Source organism: Scyliorhinus canicula, chromosome 1 (genome assembly GCF_902713615.1).
Source record: "Scyliorhinus canicula chromosome 1, sScyCan1.1, whole genome shotgun sequence".
Classification (NCBI taxonomy): Eukaryota; Metazoa; Chordata; class Chondrichthyes; order Carcharhiniformes; family Scyliorhinidae; genus Scyliorhinus; species Scyliorhinus canicula.
Window position 1 is genome coordinate 31,129,627 of NC_052146.1, and position 23,284 is coordinate 31,152,910.

Here is a 23,284-nt window from a genome sequence, read left to right on the forward strand (position 1 = left end):
GAGAGAAGAACTTTACAAAATGTAGAGCTATAGAGAGGGCAATGCTGCAGAGTAGGCAGTGTTAGAGTGTACGAAGTGCTATAGATAGGTTAGTGTTATAAAGAAGGAACTGATAACGAGGAGATTGTTACCATAGAGAAGACAGTGTTATGTACATTGCTTCCAGATGGAGTAGTTGTACTGTGTTGCTCTGATTTCTTGTACTTTTTAAGCTGCCTTCCTATTTTTGTCAGGTGTTTTGTATTAGAGTGAGCCCCTGTGTGCTTTGCCCAATCTATCAGTAAAGCCTGGAGAAGCTGCCTGTGCTGTCAGGTCCTGTCGGCCTTCTGAGGGTCTCTTGGCAGAAAGCAGCAAGGGCAGGAAGAGATGAGTGACCCATCTTTAAAGGACATACTGACAACAACCATATGGTTCTTTATTGGGTAAAAGCAGGATTCCTTTCAAATTAAGTCTGCTCGATAGAATCCAAATCCTCTGACTGAGGTTATAGTGCAAAAACCTCACCAGGGCACATCGTGTAATACTCATTTCACAAGAAACTGCTTAGCTCATTGTATTTCTAATGCTCTCCTGAAGCCTGTGTAGCCTCTTCCTATGTCTAACATGTGCCATGTAAAATAATACTCCTGTCCTGATTCGGAGTCAACGTAGTGAACCAAAACCGTGGCTTGTTTGCAGATAGAGCACCTTGAAGCTTCACATACAATGAATTAGCAAGTGAAATTGGTTACATGGGGAAAATAGCAGCAGTTTTGCACACAGCGAGAGTCGATCCATGACAGAAAAGACCAGTCAAGTGGCTTTGTTTGTTGTGGTGCAGGGAATGAGGGTATGGATGGGAAATGGGGGTGCTGGCGGTGGTGCTGGGGTTGGTGGTGCTGGAACCTCCCTGTCCTATTGCTTGTTTTCACATTGTCTTGGCCAACAGAGGCAATATCAACAAATCTCTTCCCCTAAAAACATCCCGACGCTCACAATTTTCCTCCACCTTTGAGATAGAACATAGAACAGTACAGCACAGAACAGGCCCTTGCAGAGTGCAATGATGAGTAGGACTTGATGAGTGGACTTGATGAGTGCAGAGGAGATGCAGAGGAGATTCACTAGGTTAATCCCAGAGCTGAAGGGGTTGGATTATGAGGAGAGGTTGAGTAGACTGGGACTGTACTCGTTGGAATTTAGAAGGATGAGGGGGGATCTTATAGAAACATTTAAAATTATGAAGGGAATAGATAGGATAGATGCGGGCAGGTTGTTTCCACTGGCGGGTGACAGCAGAACTAGGGGGCATAGCCTCAAAATAAGGGGAAGTAGATTTAGGACTGAGTTTAGGAGGAACTTCTTCACCCAAAGGGTTGTGAATCTATGGAATTCCTTGCCCAGTGAAGCAGTTGAGGCTCGTTCATTACATGTTTTTAAGGTAAAGATAGATAGTTTTTTGAAGAATAAAGGGATTAAGGGTTATGGTGTTCGGGCCGGAAAGTGGAGCTGAGTCCACGAAAGATCAGCCATGATCTAATTGAATGGCGGAGCAGGCTCGAGGGGCCAGATGGCCTACTCCTGCTCCTAGTTCTTATGTTCTTATGTTCTTATGAGTGGCTGAAGACATCTGCCGGAATAATGTATGTAAATAGCATTTAAATGCAGTTGTGATGTCAACTATCCAATTTTCCGTGTGGTCCCTGTGGACACTGGGATAAGAGGTGTTCACTGTTGTTCAGCAGCCGGAGACAGGCAGGAAGACACATTTAAATTGGTAAAAATTTGCTTCCAATTAATCATTGGGAATATTGTTTTCATATTTAATCTAAATCCCCCTGCCAGTTTTGGTACTGTTCCTTGTGTTCCGGGAATTTGTTGTTGAAGCTTTTGTCATGCAGCAGTGGAGGTCATGGTGTAATCATTAGGGATTCCCCTCCATTTGTCGCACTTAGAAAGAGCGAAGGCAGGTGAGGGATAGAAATGCGAGTCAGTGAGAGCAAGCAACTGTCCACGGACACTCATACAACCTCAGCTACAGAGATGTTGCATTGGTGGTCAAACCTTTCAGCGTATGCAACTATTTGGATTTCCCACTGTCCTCCGGAGGTAAGCTTGGAAGATAATGGCAAGAACAATGGGAGGTCATTGTGAACACAATAACGTATGACCAAAGAAAATAAGAGCTGGGTAACAATGGCAAGCAAAAAAAAACCTCGGTCTGATATACCGTCAGCGAGACCAGAGATCTTCTCAAATCTTTGTCATGGGCTACTCATCATGTGGACCTGAGCAAGGGTCTTAGTTTCAGTACATCTAGAGAAGGCCCATTGTGACACTGGTAGTGTTTTTAAATGTCTTGTCTACGGGTAGACCAAGTCAGACAGTAAAGGGTTAATTCTATGCAGCACTGGTGTGTCAGCTTCACTTATGTGCTCATTTCTATGAGTGGAGCTTAATCCCACAACCTTCTAACTTGGGGAAAGTTATATCTCCAAGTGAAGTGAAGTTAACTTCTGGATGCAGAGGGCTGATTCAAGCTGAGTGAATTGATGTCCTGCCATCTTAATGTTTTTGAATTCCTCACTGTCTCTGCACGAGTCAGGAGAAGTCCTTCAGCAGGACATGTTGTGCTGTTGGGTAATATTGTTTCAAGGGACAGAGTCCTGAGAACTGCCAAGAACAGTCTGTGCTGAGAGTAGGCAAAAAAGAACAATTATTTTTCCGTTTCAATATTAAAACATTTGTCTGACTCATGATTGTATTTTTTTTCTTGGAAAAACATAAATCATTTCATTCCACAAAATATCAGGGTGATGGGTACAGGGAGCAGGCCTCCTTATTGTAATTGAACACTCATATTCAGGGTGACAGCTGGCTGCACATTACTGCCAGGAGGCAGTTGTTGCTAAGTTGGAGGTAATAACAGGCTAGATTTGTTTAGTTTTCTTCAGTTTCGTCCCCTCTTTTCCGAAAGGTGTTGATTTTTCCTGGCAGCACTTTTGATAGGCTCCTACCTCTGTTGCCCCCAATTGGTGATCAAATCTCACTCCAACCCAATTAAGGGTTGGCCCTGTGAAAGCAGTGGCTTTAATATACTCTCCCCACCAACACCCCCCCCCCCCCCCCCCCACCACCCCAGAGGGTATACGGAAGCAATCTTTTGTTTCCAGCCCACTTCCAACTTTTATCCTTACGGAGGGATCTTGACTTGATTTCTCCTTTCCTAGCTCAAGGGTGGCATACATCTGTTGATCCAATTTGTCTGTTTATCTGTCTTTATATCTATCCATCTGTCGATCTGTCTAGATGTGCCTATTGTCCCGTTTGCCTCGCCAATGCATCAATATTTCTCTAACAACAAGAGTATTTCGTCATTTGAAATTCACAACAAAATTATATTGTAGCTGCTTTGTCTTCATTTTATGTAAGTATATTATATACCGATAAAGTTAAGCAGAACTAATTGATTTGTGTGTAAGTAAGCTGCGTTTCTACTTAGTCGGAAAAGAATGCCCTTTGCTAGCAGAGGGCTGCTCTGTGTAATGCTGGGGTGTTCCTGCTGGACACAACAGGGACTTGGAGGGACCTGTCACCAAATGATGGATTGACAAAGACACAGGGGTCCTATGCTGATTCCTCTCTGCCTTTGGCCTGCAGGGGTGTTTTGTGGGTGTGCTGTTTGGTGGGAGAGGTTAGGGGAAGGTTGCTCTTGAAGAGTAGGTCATGTTAAATCTTTTAACAGAACAAAAGGTATATGACACGTTGTCAAGGCTAGCATTTCTATACAGACTATCTCAATTGTTTCCATGGAAATGGCTACAGATTCTATTTTTGTTTAAAATATTTTTTTTACCCCCCAGTTTGCAGGTGCTGCTCACTGATTGATCCATCAAGATGCACAGTTGAGTGACGTCACAAGCCCCCCTCCCTCCTCCCAGGTTGAAGCCATGGGGCTCCTATCCTGCGCAGCAGTGTGTAGTTCTGTGCATTCCTAACCTGCAACAATAGTGCAAGAGAAACCACCCCGAGAATTATTTAACCATTTTCTTTCTCCAAATATGTTTTGAAGAATAGGCTTTTGTTCCCAGGAGACTGTGTAAAAGCACGGACATTATCTTTTAGTAAATGATGTTTCGTTATGGTTTCTCCACAGCCTCTTTGTTTAGACCCTCAGCATTGTTCTTCCTATGCTGGGAGAATGACACAACTTGGGTCATAGCTGTCGACAACATAGAATCATAGAATTCCTACAGTGCAGAAAGAGACCATTCAGCCCATCGAGTCTGCACCGACCCTTCGAATGAGCACTCACCCGTCCACCCCGCCCTATCCCCGGTAAACCCATAACCTGCCCATCCCTGGACACTAAGGGGCAATTTATCACGGCCAATCCACCTAACCTGCACATCTTTGGGCTGTGGGAGGAAATCATTGCACCGAGAGGAAACCCACGCAGACACGGCGAGAATGTGCAAACTCCACACAGTCACCAAGGCTGAAATTGAACCCGGATCCCTGGCACAGTGAGGCAGCAGTGCTAACCACTTTGCCACCATGCCGTCCAACATGGATCTATCAATGCTGTTTTTGTATAATCTGAAGAAGGAGCATTAGTGTGGAGATTTATGACAGTTGCTTTTCCTTCCATTCCTCTAATTATGAGTGATTCTTCTTGTTGCACCATGTACTTTAATTGAGAGTTGCTGAGTCACTAGGACACCGTCCCCTTCGCACAGGGAAGGGGCAGAAAAGCCACACGCTAAGATTCAAACTTTTGTTCCGAGCTTCAGGTGTGATCCACTTAAATGACGGGCTTTCAGATTTTTTGTTTATCCTTTCATGGGATGTGGGCAGGCCTGGCAAAGTCAGCATTTATTGCTCTTCCCTAATTGCCCTTTAGAGTGGCTAATGGTTGGAAAAAGTGGCAAGTGCTGGGTTGGGTCCTCTTTCCACAGGATGTGTAAAGCATGACCTGTCCGATGGGAAAGGAAAACCCCTTGTCTGTCTCACGAAATGAAGTCAAGTCATCCCATTCTCGGTGGGCATCAGTCTGCCAGCTCGAACGTACACCAAACCTGGCAGTAATTGGCAGTCTCATGCAGAGATGGCACAAGGTGGCTGGTACTAGCAATGGAATAACATCACACCGACGCAGGGGATGTTCGTCCGAGTTTTGAGTAAGGTACTTGCCTAGGTCTGAGTAGAGGAGGTTTCCCCTGCATTTAACCCATTTCTGATCAAACCTAGGAGTGCTGAATGGAAGAGTTTGAGAGTTTTACTTTGTATCCATCCCCTGCTGCACCATACCTTGAAGCACTACATGACTTAATATAAAGGGAGATCACCTTCTGTCTAACGAATGCTGTACTTGATCCTGGTAGTGATTAAGGAGGCGCTGACTGCCTGAACGGAAAGTGTTTTTTATTTTTTATAAGTGTTCCATTTGCCGAAACGAACAAAAAAACTTGGGAAGATGAAATTCACAAAACAAATTGCGTGACCAAAATGAAAGTTTTGTGCTTTGAATAAAAATGAGACTTACGTTTTCTTTGCTAATTATATATTTTTTAACCCTTTACAGGCCAGGACACTTCGCAAAGCAAGGCGTCGATGGGCCCAGCTGGCAGCCACTCTCAGCATCTTTCAGTCCACAGCACTGACCTCATTGACTCTAAGCCACAGAGCCCTGTACAGTCGTGGATGGCATCACATTCGGACATCACTTATCGAGCCGGAACCTTTGCTGCTGCATTGACCTGTATATAAACGGATGATCAAGGAGGAGAGAGAGCGAGAGAAAGAGACCATGTTTTATTAGGAGGACTGGAGAGGGTTACTGAAACCATGGCAACAAGACTTTTGCGTTAACCTTTTTTTTTAACCGTTTTATAGGGTGCACTTTCGTGCCTGGTGAGTGGTGCGAAGCTCCTAAACTGGTTTGGAGAAGTTGGGGAGTAACAGCTACAATATTCCTTACACTTGGCAGATGTGGGATGGCTGCGGTTTGCAATGGCATGGCCTGTGATTTTAAACTCCCAACCCCCAAAGCAAGATGAGCTGTGTGATTAAATAGGTCATTGGTGTGTACGGCGCAAGAAAAGGTGGCTGCTGCCATTTTCCACACTGCCCACAGTTACTTTAATAGTCACTTTAATTTGTGACGGCCTCAGTCTTCTCACTGGAACAGTGGAATGCAGGTGAAAGAAATGTGTTGATAGGCCAGTAAATAAGGAATACTTTGCAAGTTGGGTACAAAGTAATGCCACACCAATGATGATAGCCTATTAAGTTGAAGGACTCATAACAATTTCAAAGATTCCCCAGTGATTGCCTAGTTACTCTGGTAGAATATTGGACACCACAGAAGACTGACTGTCTGATTCCAAAACCTTGATTGACACTGGAGCTCTGGCGCCCCCACTGGTGAGGCTCCAGTAAACTTTCAATAAACTGTGGTCATGGAACATGCACGTTGCTTCAGAAGGACACACGCAGCAATAACAATGGCCAAGAATATCTCTGGAGCTGCTGCAAGTCCAGTGCTGTAATTTCATCAGACGTCCATCGAGAAGAGTGGGGTGGCTTCTGTGCCTCCAATGAAGTTAGGGCAGAAACTCCAAGGAAATTCACAGCCAAAGACCAGTATACCACTGTCTAAAACTTCTTTAAAAAAGAAAATTCTTTAACAATTGAATTCCTCTTACCCTTAGTCTTCTGAATACACACCAGAGAGTAACACAGCGTAATCCTTGTCCTGTTGAATAAACATCTCTGTTTAAGTTTCACAGTGAGCAATTCTTACTTTACTGAATAAACTGCATGTTTTGCAGTTATGCAGCAACTGTCCGGAATTACCATTTCTTTATTTTTTGCTTAAAATTCAGCTTCCCCTTCAAGATGGCTCTCAAGCCATTGGGTCGTCTATCCCTTTCTGTTGAGAGTCTATCCCCACTTCTCCCCTCACCAGGAATCTTCTTTGCCTTGGGTAGGCGGAGTTGAGATACAGACAGGGGCGGCACGGTAGCACAGTGGTTAGCACAGTTGTTTCACAGCTCCAGGGTCCCAGGTTTGATTCCGGCTTGGGTCACCGTCTGTGTGGAGTCTGCACGTTCTCCCCATGTCTGTGTGTGTTTCCTCCGGGTGCTCTGCTTTCCTCACGCAGTCCAAAGATATGCAGGTTCGGTGGATTGGCCATGATAAATTGCCCTGAGTGTCAAATAAAAAGGTTAGGTCGGGTTACTGGGTTATGGGGATAGGGTGGAGGTGTGGGCTTAAGTGGGGTGCTCTTTCCAAGAGCCGGTGCAGACTTGATGGGCTGAATGGCCTCCTTCTGCACTGTAAATTCTATGAAACCTATAAGGTCAACTGTGATCTAATGTAACAGGCTCACAGAGCTAAATAGCCAATCAGTATGCTCCTTGCCATTCATAGCTTTCTGAAACTGCGCCAAGTAATTTAAGATCTCCTGTGTCTTCTCACAAGTGGATGTTGACTCCTGCTCTGCACCCAAGTTTCCCTAACCATGTCTGCCTCACATTTTCGGCCATGTTTCCTCCTCCTCTGGCTCTTGAATCCCACTCTCACCTGGCAATCTATTTTCTCTTTTGCACCCCCTACCCCAAGCTAAACCTTTCTTGAACAGGGCCACCATAGCCTTTTCCAGAATATTCTCCATAATATCCATCTTAGCACCTGTAACAGTCTCTGAAGAGGCAGGGTGGAGGGAGAGAGAAATGGGCCCAAATGTATCACCCTACCTTCAACACAACCATTACTCCCAGGTCGCTCTTCATGGACTAATCTCTTTACTATCAGCCCAATCCCTTTATTCTTTCAATGCCATCGTTTCTGATTTTTCCAGTCCCCCGTTATCTATGCCATCCTTCCGAATGCTCACAAACAAGATGCTTCCAGCTATTACTTAATTATGGATGGATCTATTGGCATTCTGAACCCAACAGAAGTCTGGTTTGTCAATATTGTGGTAAAATCGGTCAATGGCAGCATCAAAAAATGAACTAATAGTGAATTGCTAACCCGTTTTACATTGTGTCCAATTTTCTTTCCCATTGACTTTTATTTACAGCTGCAAGTATGAAAGGTTTATGGGCTCCTTTATATTTAAGATTGGGAGTCTCTCTGTAGATTTCTCTGCAAATACTTACACGTTCTCTTCCCTGTGACATCAAATCATGCCCCACCTTCCATTCATCCTATCTCTGATCCCATCACTATACTTTTTGTCCCCAATTTCTTCTCTTCCCTCTCCAAGCTTATCGGATACCCATCTCCTGCATCCTTCAGTCTGCACTTGCCCAATTGCTGACCACACTACTACCTTTCATCGCCTCCATGCTAGCTGACATTGTCAGTGGTTCCCGACTCCTGCTGTTCAGAACCACTGTCACCACCCTGAAATAGTTCACTATTAATGGAATGATTCTCTTCACTCCTGTCCCATCACTAACATCATTTTTCTCTTTGAAATCTATTATTGCATCCTAATTCCAAGTGGATTGCTCCCAAAGCTCCCCATTTGGACCCCTACTCTCCAGTCTCTGCAACTTGCCATCAAATGACCACTCTGGCTAAAATCACAAATGACACTCTCTCCCACTACAATCATAGTGTTTTATTCTCCTTGACGAATATCGACAAAACAGGTTTCTGTTGGGCCCAAAGATGTGCAGGTTAGGTGGATTGGCCATGCTAAATTGCTGCTTAGTCTCCAAGAATGTGCAGGTTAGATGGGGTTACGGGGGTGGGGTGGGGGAATGGGCCTAGGTAGGGTGCTCTTTCAGAGGGTCGGTGCAGATTCAATTGACCCAATGGCCTCCTTCTGCCCTGTAGGAATTCTATGGTTCTACTCTCCGTGGTGTTACCTATAATTGGACACCTTTCTGCCAACTTAGGAGCCTGGTCTTTTCACTCTTATTAGTCCTAATATAGCTAGAGCTCTCTTTCCACCTAAGCATAACTATCTCTCAATCCCTTTCCTTTCTTCAACTACTTAACCCCTCAGTGGCATCTATTGCAGACTCGAGGCCAGTTTCCATCCAAATGCTGTAAACACCCAGCTCCAACTCTCCAGCTCTTACCTTGACTTACCTGCTCCTTCTGTGCTGTCAAATTGCCTGACAGGCCTTAAGTTGCAGATGGGTCATTTGTATTTTCTCCAATGGAATGTCAAAGTTATGTGGGATTTTATGCAACCCCTGCGGTGTGTTTGGCAGCGGCAGAGGCGGCCTGCATTTGCCGACGGTGGGCTCTTCCAGTCCCACCACTGTCAATGGGGTCTCCTGTTGCTTGTACCCTCTGTCGCTGGGGGGTCCCCCTCGCTGGTACCAGAGGATCCCGTCGGCAGAACGGCTGGAAAATCCCGTTCAATTGGTTCTGCTCCAGACACAACTTGTTGCTGATTTTATTCTGACCGATGGACAGTACCCAGGCTACGTCTGCCCATGCAAAAACTTTGCCATCATACGTGACCCACATTTGAGCTTGAAATCTCACACCTTGGCTAGAGAGACCATTCTATTCCATCTCCGCCAAATGGCCCACCTCAACACTATCTCACTTCTACATTTAAAAGCCTCCATCCATACCTTTCTCATCTCGGAACTTAATTTCTCTGATGTATTCTTTGTTGGCTTCCCATTCACCTGCCTTCATGAATTTGTTTAAACTGGGTTAATTTAGTTGTTTGCTACATTAAATCCCACACGTACAGAACCCTTATCCTATTGCTCTCAACACATTGAATTTAAACTCCTCATCATCAAACTACTCTGGCTGTGCCTGATCTCACTCTGGCAGTCTTCTGTGAACTTTGACCCTCCGATTTTAGTCTTCTGTGCGCCTGGCTCTTCCTTTTGCCCCACCATTGGTAGCAGAGCTTTGTCTGTGCAAGTATTAAACTGGGACAGTGAAAGTTGTGCTCTGCATGCTGATCACGTTCAATGCGATGCCATTTCCATAAAGTTATTATTTGCAAATTCATAGTATATTTAACAATAAATCATTTTGTGCATCATTGATAACTTTTCAAAGCATTTCTGACTAAACTAAGTTCGGACTAAAACATAAAATTCTAAAATTGATTTCTGATCATGTTTTACATTAAGAAAGTTCAGGTGTGAAAGCCGCCATGGTGTTCAACCCTGACAACAGAATTCACCCTTAGGAAATGTCTGAAAAATGTTTCAAAAATGAATGGGAGGCAAGAGGTGACACTAATGTGTTCTGACTTTACTGTACAATAGCACACGTGGACAAACTCCACTTTAACCTCTCCTGACAGAGCTGGTATTTGCACTCTCTTGATGTAGCCAGCTGCTGGGATGCTGTTTGTCCTGTGATTAATATTAGTTTATGCTGTAGACTGGGTAATGTGGCTCCCAATCATCAATGTGAGGTTCGACAGCTCCATATGAAGATATCAAGTCGACTTCTGATCAGCAACTCAAGTCAAATTTAATTGCTCAAAAGAAGGAATATTGCAGCTGGATTTAAAAATCAAAAATCAATGAACTGCGATTCAAATTCAGACGAAACCACACTTGGCCTAATGAAACCAAGCCTAACTAAACTGGGCCAAAGAAAACCATAGGGCCGAACCACACTGAGACAAACCAAACCAGGCCTAATCAGATTAGAATCAACAATATTTGGGGTCGTCAAACTATGCTTGACTATGTTGGACTTAGTCGGTAAGAAGTCTGTGCTAGGCATCACCAAAATGTGTCATCCTAAATAGATGTTCTTAATTTGAAAGATGGAACACCTTTAACAACTCATATGCATGCTTAAAGCAACGGGATCCCTCTTTGTACCAACTTAATTCTCTTTTCTTTATGAGCGATGTTCCAAATACATTTAATATCATAAAATAAATAATTAATTCAATTGAAATTCCATTTGTTGCGGTTGCTCTGAGGTGAGAGGCAAATTGAGAATTAGGCCATAGTTCACTTTCAAGAGACCAGCCATCCTCTACTAAAGTGACCAACACATTATAACTGAGACTGGCTCAGCATGATTCAGCTTGGTTTGGTATCATGGTTCAGCTCCTCCTTTTGAGAGTGTGTTATTTTAATCAAAATTTATTTTCTATGTAAATCTCATTCACTCGAGTTCTTTATTATTGGTTTGGATTGTATATGTAAGTATTTTGTCACAGATACCAACTAAATACTAAAGCCATTCGCTGGCCGCTTGAGTTCCCTTTAGATGTGAAAATTTGGCCTGGTTAAACGAAAATAAAAACTACGTGAGTTAAACTTGCATTGTATCAATCTAGCCATCGTTTGTAATCTGCTATTTATCGTATGAACTGTTTTTTTTACATTTATGGTATCCTGTCTATGACTTTACGTGACTTTACGCCTTGTGATGTCATGGCATCTGGGTTTCCAGTGTCTACATGTGACTTCTGGTGTCATTTTGCATGTTAGCATCTACTTTCTTCTAAGAACAATGCTTTTATTAAAAAAATATAGTCCTTGTTTCCAAACTTCGCAAATAGATCCTTTTGCTGGGCATTTCCATAGGAATTCTCTCGATCAGCCTCTAGAGCTGTGGTAGAAAGTCAGCAGAAACCCAGATAAACGGGGTAAAGGGAATCTCTGGTGATATTATGGAGGTCAATGGGGTAAAATGCTGAGGAAATTGTTGGTCTTGTTTTATTCTTTTTTGTTACGTTTGGTGCTCAGTTCTGATTGCCTCTTCCAAAATAACATAAATCCTGAAGGTCCTGATCCAAAACATTTTTGTTGCTTTTCTTTCTTCACCGACCCTGATCTACTGAGTTTGCATGCTGAACATGAATGATGGGAACATGTTCCAACATTGTAAAATTGAGTAGGGTAGGGGCACCTGAGAGGTGCCACAAGGGCCTCATTCCCAGAATGAATCTCGCATTGAGGCTCTTTCACTGCTTCTGATTGTGGACGGGCCTGTGACTATTTTGAGACACCTGCCGAGTCAGACAGTGGGAAGTCTGCACTGAATCTTGCAATGAAGACCTCAGTGCGCTCCAAGGTGAACCTTATACTGAGGTCTCTCTACACTGATATTTTGATGTTCCTGAGACCCCAATTTTAACTGTGGCCAATATTTGCTGAACAATGTTGATGCTCTCGAAAAATAGTGGTCCAGAGTACTTTAACCCTTATTTAAATAATGCCAGATAGTTTCCCAATTGTTCCAGTAGTGGCTCAAATTCGTATTGTCCGCACGCTGCCCCTGCTGAGTGGTAGATCCGTGGGATAGGTTGCTGTGCTGGCCCTCAGGGGTCCTGCTGATCATTTGGGGATAGGGGTGGGGGGGAAAGAGATCGAGGATGGTGTGCGGGGCGCGGTGGGTGGGGTGGGAGGGGAAGGTCAAGGACGGTGTACGCGGTGGGGAGCGAGGGGTGGAGGGTACAGTGGACCTGTGATTGTAGCAGGAAGGCCCTATCCTTTTTAGGGACCCAGAGGAGCTCATCTGCTCCAGGAAACAGAAACCATAATTTCAAATTTACCTTGATGGACTACTTCTAGCGCTGATCCTGTCATGAGCTGGCATGCTCAGGCATAGTAAGCAGTCTTACAACACCAGGTTAAAGTTCAACATATTTGTTTCAAACACTAGCTTTCGGAGCACTGCTCCTTCCTCAGGTCACCTGAAATTCACCTGAGGAAGGAGCAGTGCTCCGAAAACTAGTGTTTGAAACAAATATGTTGGACTTTAACCTGGTGTGGTAAGACTTCTTACTGTGCTCACCCCAGTCCAACGCCGGCACCTCCACATCATGCTCAGGCATGTTTGCAAATATTGCAATCGGGTCGTGATATCCTCAGAACATGCGGCAAGATGATAAAAAGGACCTGGCTTGCTTTGGGTGGGTGTCCCTGCTGCCTATTTAGTGAAACAGGGTGAAAACCCCAGCAAGGCAGTTGCTTATGGCTCTGGAGAGGAAAGCAAGTGAAGGCCAGTAAGTGACTATAAAGAACATTAACTGCCTCTTGCTTTCTGCTGGGCGCATAACATTAAAATCATCCACTAGGTCTGAATTGTTCAATCCCACATGTCACCCACACGTCTACTGTGTATGTACTGTACGTTTCCTCAGCTGCAGAAAAATACTTTTCACTGTACTTCGGTACATGTAACAATAAACCCAATCAATCAATCAATCAATCAATCAACCCAACCTGTGACCAACAATGTTCTCCATTTGTATCGCCTTCGCTCTGAGGGTCATGCTAAGAGACAGCAAACCGTTGAAACCTGAGGGACATAGCTCAGTCTCAATTATTAATAAGGCAGTTATGGTGAAGCCATGCTGTGTAATATCAATTTACCACTTGATATAAAATTCCTCTGTCTGCTACTTTAGCAGGAGTTTTAACCCATTCATTTTAATATCAGCACATTTACGTACTGATATCAACAGATATGATTTCATCCCAAGTATCCCTTTTCATGATTGGTAGAATTCTTTGATAAGGAGACATTTGAGAAGCTGCTGAATGGAGTGATATTGTGGGACTAATCTCAGAAACTCTGACTTCTCACCCACCTTGATTTAAGCCTCTCCAAATCATGCATGCAGGTTACAATGCATTTACAAAAACTGTTGTGCGCAATCTATGAAGAAATCGCACTGCCATGAATCAGGAAAAAAGTAGAAATTAGCAGCCATTTTGTTTCTTAAGTATTGTCAAAATTGGACTTTGATGAAACTTTCATTTTTTCTAAAATGTTGTAAATATTCATGAGCACTCAAGTTTGCGTAAAGAGATGCAAATTTAATTGATCTTTTTTCTAAAAAGCAGTAGAAACAGAAATAAACCCTGTCAGCGAATGGGGCAAAGACACAGCTTTAATTATCCTGCAAAGCAGAAATGCAAGTTCAACACTGTCACAAAACAAGTCACAACAAATTAAGCAAACTACCAACAATTAAACCACACCCAAGGGACATGAGCCCTTGAGCAATCAACTCATCAACCAATTAACCAGAACACAAGTAATTAAATATGCAACTAAATTAACCAAGTTAACATGACCACAAGCAATTAAATAGCCAACCTCACCAATCCAAGTAACTCTTTAGCCATATCCTACTTAACCTGGCACCACGATAGCACAATGGTTAGCACAGTTGCTTCACCGCACCAGGGTCCCAGCTTAGATTCCCGGCTTGGGTCAATTTCTGTGTGGAGTTTGCCCTTTCTCCCCGTGTCTGCGTGGGTTTCCTCCGGGTGCGCCGGTTTCCTCCCACAGTCCAAAGATGTGCAGGTTAGGTGGATTGGCAATGCTAAATTGTCCTTAGTTTCCAAAAACGTTAATGAAAAAATGAGATGAAAAATGAAATGGAAATGGTTAATTGGGGTTACTGTGTTAAGGGGATGGGGCATGAGCTTGAGTGGGGTGCTCTGTCCAAGGGCCGGTGCAGACTCGATGGGCCGAATGGCCTCCTTCTCCAATGTAAATTCTATAAAAAAATTAACCAACCGGAACTGAATCAAGTAGCTGACTAATCAAACTGTAACTAACCAAATCAGAAGTAACTGAATAAACCTGGACTGAGCAACAAACCAATTAACCAAACCAGAAGATACCAATGAAACAATGAACTTACAGCCAACCCTCAAACTAAAATGAACAAACCAACCAATGATAGGAAACAATCTAGGTTTATATAGTTGTGTAGCAGATAAAAAAAGGTACTGTGTTATAAGCTGGAACCAATTTCTGAAAAGTTACTAGAACAATATTGGGGTGGCACAACGGTCAGCACTGCTGCTTCACAGTGTCAGGGACCCGAGTTCAATTCCAGCCTTGGGTGACTGTGTGGCGTTTGCAATTTCTCCCCGTGTCTGTGTGCGTTTCCTCCGGGTGCTCCGGTTTCCTCCCATAGTTCAAAGAAGTTAAGTGGATTGGCCATGATATAAAATTGCCCCTTGGCGTCCAGGATGTGGTGTGGTGGGGGTGGGGGACTGGGCCTAAACAGGGTGCTCTTTCAGCTGGTCGGTGCAGACCGGAAGGACCAAATGGCCTCCTTCTGCCCTGTAGGGATTCTATGATTCTATGAATGTGGATTGGTCTATCTGGAATGAAGGCAATTAATATAAGTTAAATGTTATCGATTTTGTAATTAAGTGTTAGCCAGAAAATACATACTTAGCAGAGAAAAAACATATTACCAGTCTGTGTAATATACATTCCTTCGTGCTGTTGAGACCAAAGTGGTTTCCATCTCAGGTGAATTAAATGGTTAATTTGATTATTACTGGCGTCGATGTTGATTTCTTTATATAATGTTTATATCTCTCGGTATTCCTCAATTTCTTGCTGATGGAATGGTTCTTGCCTTGGAAGATTCACAGGCTGGGAAGCATGGAAATATTCTGCTCCGACACACTCCGTTATCCCATATGCTGAAGTGTTCAGAGGGCAGACACCATAGCCTTTCAAAAACATCCTCCAAACCTATGTCTTCAACTGTGCTTTCTCTCTTATTTTCTTCGTTATCTTCATCGCTCTTTCTGTAAAGTGCCTTTGCGATGTTTTGCACATGTAAAATGCTATATAAATATCATCGGTTCTGATCATTATCAGAGTCCTCCCAGATGTGAAGTGTGCATGTGTGAATATTATCTGAGGAAGATATTGGGTTCAACGTCTATGCTCCCTGCCATCTAGTTGGCCTGTCAACATTCTCTGCCTAAGCATAAACATAAGGAATAGAAACTTCATTGAGACACTGGAGAGCTACTGGTACACGTGAAATCATGCCCCAGCAGAAATCAACATATTCGGAATAGAAGATATAAAGAAATGTGGTGAAGTAAAGGGCAAGAGTGTTATTGTTCCTGATGACATGTCCATCGAGCTGGTTTTACAGATTTGTAAATAGAGAAGTGCACAATTGTATATGTGTAATATCATTACACTACACATTATGTTGTTGGAGTTTTTCGACATGTTAATGCAAACAATAACTTGGCATTAGGTGCGGCACGGTGACACAGTGGTTAGCACTGCTGCCTCATAGCACCAGGGACCCGGGTTCAATTCTGACCTGGGGTGACTGCCTGTGTGGCATTTGCCCATTCTTCCCATGGCTGCGTGGGTTTGCTTCTACAGTCCAAAGATGTGCAGCGTATGTGGATTGGCCATGCAAAATTGCCCTTTAGTGTCCAAAACGTTTGGTTGAGGTTACTGGGTTATGGGGATTGGGTGGGGATTGGGTGGGGATGTGGGCCTAGGTGAGGTGTCTTTTGGAGTGTCAGTGCAGACTTGATGGGCCGAATGGCCTCCTTCTGCACTGTAGGGATTCTATGATTAAGTGCAGTGTAACCATTCCCAACATGGCCACCCTGAAACGTCCATGGATGGAAGTATATGGCGCCTCCCGCTGGTGAGATTTTCCAGTCCCTCTTTTCATCCACTGTGAGGGGACTGTAAACCTCTGCCCCATACCCACTTCAGTGGCGTTGAATTGGGTCAGATATTCCTCAATTTTGCTCGTTAGCACTAAATGGGAAGTAGTTTTCCACTTCGGAAGAGGATAATCTAACCTATGTGTCATCTTTCACAATTCAGCATCACAGTAACTTCATTGCAGTCTTAATGTAAGCCTACTTGTGACAATGATAATAAATATTATTAAAAGATTATGATACTACATATCTTTAAATTATGAGGGGTCTCAAGTGCCAGGCAGTACACCTGTAGGTGGTGCTGTAAAGCATAATATGAACTGGTGTGGCTTATCACGTAACATTACGTGACAGAATTTTGTCTTCTCTGGATTGGATTGGATTTGTTTATTGTCACGTGTACCGAGGTACAGTGAAAAGTATTTTTCTGCAAGCAGCTCAACAGATCATTCAGTACATGGGAAGAAAAGGGAATTAAACAGAATTCAAGAAAATACATGAGAATACATAATAGGGCAACACAATATATACAATGTACTACATAAGCATTGGCATCGGATGAAGCAGACATGGGTGTAGTGTTAATGAGGTCAGTCCATAAGAGGGTCATTTAGGAGTCTGGTGACAGTGGGGAAGAAGCTATTTTTGAGTCTGTTCGTCCGTGTTCTCAGACTTCTGAATCTCCTGCCCGATGGAAGAAGTGTTCTCTGTACCACCCAGATATGCAAAATGGCAATATATTTTGAAATTCCTTGTTTTTTAAAATAAATTTAGAGTACCCAATTCATTTTTTCCAATTAAGGGGCAATTTAGCGTGGCCAATTTAACTACCCTGCACATCTTTGGGTTGTGGGGGCGAAACCCACGCAAACACGGGGAGAATGTGCAAACTCCACGTAGACAGTGACCCAGAGCCGGGATCGAACCTGGGACCTTGCCACCGTGCTGCCCTGAAAGTCCTTGTTGACCATAACTTTATCAGCTGTGTTCTTTTTCTATAAAAAAAAAGGCTAAAATGCAAAGTGCCTTTTTTCTAGTACTTTCCAACTCTCTTAAAATGAGGTTGCCTTCTTGATTGTGTCCCGATACCATTGGAGTTGACATTTTGGATACTCCACTTTTGATGTTACACGGCCAGAACATCACCTTCCTTGTGAATTGACTGGTCGCTGCTGCTGCTATTACCAAACCTAGAATGTCAGCCTCGGCTGCCTGACTTATACAGGCATTTTGTTCAGAGTTGCATCATAAACTGACCACCTGCTTACGGTGTTCAATAGCACTTACGAAAAATGTTCTTTTTTTACATCCTTACCCTGCCATGATGTATAATGAAATGGTGAGCTATGATCAGGAACCGTCCAGTTAAAAAACTAATGGGAGCATTGGAGCCCCCAACACACTGAAAACCATCGCATGCTTGGAACTTGCCTCTGAAACTGAACGCAGTCTCCTCACTCCCAATTCCCAGTCTGTTCAACCATTAGTTCTTACTGGAGCTGTTTTCTTTTCCATTCGTTTGACCTTATATGTATTCCAGCCTTTACAATTGGAACCCAATTCCATGCATCCCATCATCCACACTCTCCTGGCTTGATTTCCTATGAACTTCAGATATCACAGGCTGGTGAGCTTTCCAATGTCTTGGATCAACTCCTCCCACTGACCTAAATTTACTCTTCCTTTGTAACAACTCCCTTACTGCCTGACTTGCCCATGCTTCACAATCCTCCATTGAATGCCTCTTCCTCAGCATTTCCATCCTCTGTTAGTTGAGCTTCCCCGGCTCAATTTCCACTCATCTGTTCTACTGAGCATCCTCTCCTTGGCACTCTGCTTGCTCTCTTGAATATTGGAGTTTTAGGACTTGATGCTTCCACTCCTTGGCAAGCTGGATTTTATTTCTTCAGCAATTCTGCCTCAAGCTCTTCAATACCTCTTACCCAGATCTGATTGAATGAATTCTTCTGACCTCTTTTCTCCTTTTTCCTTTACTTCTGGGCCATTCTCTACCAATTTTCTTTGCCCAATCCATCCCTTTCTTCCCTGTCGCCTTCCAATTATAGCCTATCCCCTTTAACCCTGTTTAATGAATACTGTTCTTGGGACTAACCTGCTGTGTGCAATGCCACAGGACATCAATGAAGATTTCTAAAAACATGGGGCTGGATTCTTTACCTGAGAATAAGGGCTGGATTCTCCGATTCTGCGGTGATGTCCACGGACCCGGCCTGCCAAAAATTGCCCCTGTAACCCCCCCCCCCCCCGTCACTCCTGAACCACTCCCCACCAGTCCCCCCAGCCCCTGCCAGCGGAACGGCTCCCCTCCCTCCCCCCACGACTGTGTCGGTGCTGGACACAGTCTGCAGCCACCACGCAAGGCCCCGAAGGTTGTGAGGACACATGGCCCATGCCGTCAAGGACTCCGCCCATCATGGACGGAGCATCCGGGGTGGGCCTCAGGTGGTGTCTCCTCGAGTACGCCGTTTTTGAGTGGGCGGATCATCGGGAAAATGGCGCTGCCCTCGATTCCAGCGTAAAAACACATTCTCTGGCTGACCGCCGAACGCGATTTCAACGTCCAATCCTAAGTGTTGATGCCAGGGCAGGATTTGTGGACTTTCACGACAGCAAATCTGGTGCCGAAGGTTGGACTGATTCAGCGACTGTGGAGGGGCTAGCACCGGCGCTACGTTGAACATAATCGATACCAATGAAAAATGGTGCGGGATTCACCAGGCCCGTGATTAACACTCGGGAGGCTGACAAGCTGCAGCTGCATATACATACTGCACTCCTCACACACACTCATCCCAGCCAACAAGATGGCCTGGTTGCGCTGGAACACACCTATCCCACTGATGGGTCAGCTGGGACCAGAGGGTACCTAGGGGAGTGCCCTGGGGGGGGGGGGGGGGGGGGGGGCACCCATACGACCCTGGCCCTAAGTTCACAGCGGGCTGTCAGCGCCGTGCGCAGCTGCATGGCTGCCTTTCTGGCTGCGGCAATGGTGCTCTGTGTCTGTCCACCCCGACCCCTCAGCCCACCTCCTGGCAACCGGCCGCAACTCCCCACAGCCCTGGCAGAAGCCCCCAAGCCAGCAGCAAAACTATCAGCAAACTATGGCGATGTTGGACACTTTCCTTACCCTCTCTCTCTCTCTCTCTCTCAGCAACCGCCACACGATTTTAAAAAGTGAACCATGCAGACGGGAACTCGACCCATCAGAGCTGGAGGATTGCGGAGGCCTGAGAGAATACCAGGTCGGGCCCACTAATGATATGCAAATGGTATGTCCTGTACTTGCGTTCCAGACCCCATTGACACCGCTGTCGAGATTATGGATAATTGCGATTTGGGGTCAAATCGGCGGCCGCTGCGATTTTGCCGTCAGAACCTGTTCTCCACCCAGTCCCGTTTCCAGATTTTGGCGTCAACCAATGGAGAATCCCACCCATGATCGCAAACGAGTTCTGCAGCTGTGCCATTGAACACGTTAGTCAGTTTACGAGCAGGACATTTAGAGATTAGTAATGATTCAGTTCTAAATATTTCATACCACCTAAACATTGGCCCAGAAGTTCATGGAAAAGAAACAATCAGTTCAATGGAGGTTATTAGTGTGTAAATAGTACAATACTTTGAGCGTGTTGCACAATTCTGGATGATCTGAATCATTAGCTTTATGAAAACAAGAAATCATGGTCAACTTCCCCATGGGTTTCAAGGGTTTACCACAATTGTGTTGTTAAAATGAATTAAACTTGCCATGGAAATTCGGGCTGGTTCTTGACAATAAATTTACCCATTTAATGACATGACTTTTTTCCCATTGCAATGCCATTCAACCCAAAGGAAAAATTGTAACTGTGTTGGAGTCTCCTAGAGGCATTAACATTTTTAAAACTTCTTACATTTCAATTGTCTTTTATTTTCTCTCTTTCTATCTCTGATTTGACTTTAATTCGCTCAATATCCTTCTCCTTCATTTCATTCTCTATCCTCAAAGGTCATTGGTTAAATCATTGGTTCCATCACTCACTAAGGTTGTAGATGCTCTGCTATGAGTCTGTACTTCCAGCAATTTGTATCACAAATCTTTTTTTCAAGCTGAAAGGTGACGAGAAAGATCTAACAAATGGGGCATACATGAGATGTTGCACTCCAGCAAATTCTGGGTCAATAACAATACAGAAGCTTTAGTCTCTGGTTTAAATTAAGGGCAGTATCTGGATGTTGGAGGTTGACGTTTAACAAATCATATTTTTTTTCTCTCAGTTTTGTTCTCTGGGAAATTTGTGATCTCTCATTACATTGGGTGAGTATAATGAGGCTCTGTGAATTCCATTGTACCACAAATAAACTAGTGTTTTGATTTTATCCCCTGAGAGGTCAGCTCGACAGACATTTTGAGCAGCTGGGTCAGATGACCGGGATGACACTCCAAAACTAAATGCAAGAAACATCAAATTGGAAATCAGCAAATCCATTTTTACAATGTTGAAATTTATTAGTGGAAGTGTGTAAGACGAACACTCTCCCTTACCTAAACCATCACAGTAATAAGTGCTACTTTTCAAATAGGTACTAGAGTTGTTCAGGAGCAACATCAACGTCAATTTTAAAAGCGCTTCAATGTTAAAAAAAAAACTTACCAAGGCATTTCACAGCGGCAAAACAATATTGAACAAAAGGAGGAGCTATGAAGGAGGATAATGCATCTGATTGAAGCAAAATTGGTCAGGTACACAGTCTTCAATAAGAGGAGAATTAGCTTGATAGTACAGTATATGCTTTGCCGATATAATGCTCTGGGTTCAACCGAGAGCCTTTCCTCTAAGACACTCCTCAAAACCTACCTCTTTGACCAAGCCAATGATCATCTGACCTAATTCTCTTCATGTGGCTCACTGTCATTCTTTATAATATACTTTTATAATACTATGAAGCATAGAACATAGAACAGTACAGCACAGAACAGGCCCTTCGGCCCTCAATGTTGTGCCGAGCCATGATCACCCTACTCAAACCCACGTATCCACCCTATACCCGTAACCCAACAACACCCCCCCCCCCCCTTAACCTTACTTTTTTTTTATTAGGACACTACGGGCAATTTAGCATGGCCAATCCACCTAACCCGCACATCTTTGGACTGTGGGAGGAAACCGGAGCACCCGGAGGAAACCCACGCACACAGGGGGAGGACGCGCAGACTCCACACAGACAAGTGACCCAGCCAGGAATTGAACCTGGGACCCTGGAGCTGTGAAGCATTTATGCTAACCACCATGCTACCCTGCTGCCCCTTCAGGATGTTTTGTTATGTCATGTTTACTCCGTAAATATAAATTGTTGCTGTTGAGGTACTAAAAGTTTTTTACGCAGAGGGTGGTGGGTGCCTAGAACGCTTTGCCAGCGGAGGTGGTAGAGGCGGGCACGATAGCATCTTAGATATGCATCTAGACAGATATATGAACGGGCAGGGAACAGAAGGAAGTAGATACTTGGAAAATAGGCGGCAGGTTTAGATAAAGGATCTGGCTCGGCGCAGGCTGGGAGGGCTGAAGGGCCTGTTCCTGTGCTGTAATTTTCTTTGTTCTTTGTTTGTAAAAGGAGGAATAAAGGGCAAAGATGCAGTGGGATGTAGTGTTATGGGCCAGGGTTTAGAAAACTCCAAAGTATATCATGGAGTTCACTGACCACGATTTTTAATAGATTGTGGTTATAGGGAGCACAAGGGCTCACTTTACAGGTGTGATGCAACAGAGATCTAAAGTACTGTTAAAAAAAACACATGTTTATTTATAAATCCAGTTAACACTTTATAAGGCCACAGTAAACATCGTAACAACTATCAATACCAATAATCCCCACAGATACAGTGGGCGAGATTCTACAACCGCCCGCCAGGTCGGAGAATCCCCGGGGCGCCGCGCGAATCGCGCCACGACGCTCCGACACCGGGACGTGATTCTCTGCAGGACGGAGAATCGTCGCTGTTGGCGCCGGCATGGTCGCTGCGACACCGGTCGGGAGCCGGCCCCCCTACTCAATTCTCCGGCCCAAATGGGCCGAGCGGCCGTAGCAGAAAACCCGAGTCCTGCTGACGCCATTCAAAATGCTCTGAGCCAGTGGGACCTCGGCGTTGAAGGGTCCGGGGGCAGCCTGTGGTGGGGGGGGATGGGGGGTGGGCAGGTCCAACCCCGTGGATGGCCTCCGTTGTGGCCTGGCCCGCGATAGGGGCCCACCGATCGGCGGGCCGGCCTCTCGGGCTGGGGGCCTCCTTTCTTCCGCGGCGGCTCCTGCAGCCCTATGCCATTTGGCATCAGGGACAGCACAGAGAAGAAAGCCACTGCTCATGCACACGTTGGCACCAGTGCCATTGTGCATGCGCGGACCCCGCGGCGCCCGGTTGACGCCGAGATCAGCAGCTGGAGCGGCATGGGACACTCCAACGCCATGCTGGCCCCCTGTGGGCCGGAGAATCGGGCGCCGGAAGGCCTGTTGATGCCGGAGTAAAACACTCCCGTTTTTACACCAACGTCAACACTTAGCCACGCGATGGGAGTAACCCTTCATAACTTTCCTAACAACATCCAAAGGACCAAAATACCCTTTTTACAGAAAGACAGCAGGTTTAAATTCTCTACAGAAACAGGTATTACTTTGAAATCCTCAAATGATCTGGAGACAGTCTTTAGATTGCAGAGAGAGATCAATGCACCTTCTTCCTGTGACTGCAGCTTCTTCAACTCTGAAAATGAAATTAAAACACACAGACACACCAGCTTTTTTTGCTCAAAGCAAAAGTAAAAGCAGAGTCACAGCTCAGCTCCACCCATACACTGACATCACTGCAGGTATTTGAT

At 44.6% G+C, this 23,284-nt stretch overlaps 1 protein-coding gene across 3 annotated transcripts in view; it reads left to right on the top strand.

Moving 5' to 3' along the window:
- mn1b (meningioma 1b) overlaps nucleotides 1–6,767 on the top strand; it is a 248,643-nt gene extending 241,876 nt beyond the window's left edge. Inside the window, exon 3 of one of the 3 annotated variants that reach the window (XR_005458397.1) lies at nucleotides 5,564–5,682. Coding sequence is in view for 1 of the 3 variants with exons in the window: in XM_038780806.1 (XP_038636734.1) it covers nucleotides 5,564–5,748 (185 nt within the window). In the remaining 2 variants the exon portion in view is untranslated. Of the gene's footprint in view, nucleotides 1–5,563 lie in introns of all 3 variants that reach the window. The other 2 variants (XM_038780806.1, XM_038780965.1) reach the window with 2 other exon arrangements.
- Nucleotides 6,768–23,284: the final 16,517 nt, after the last annotated feature.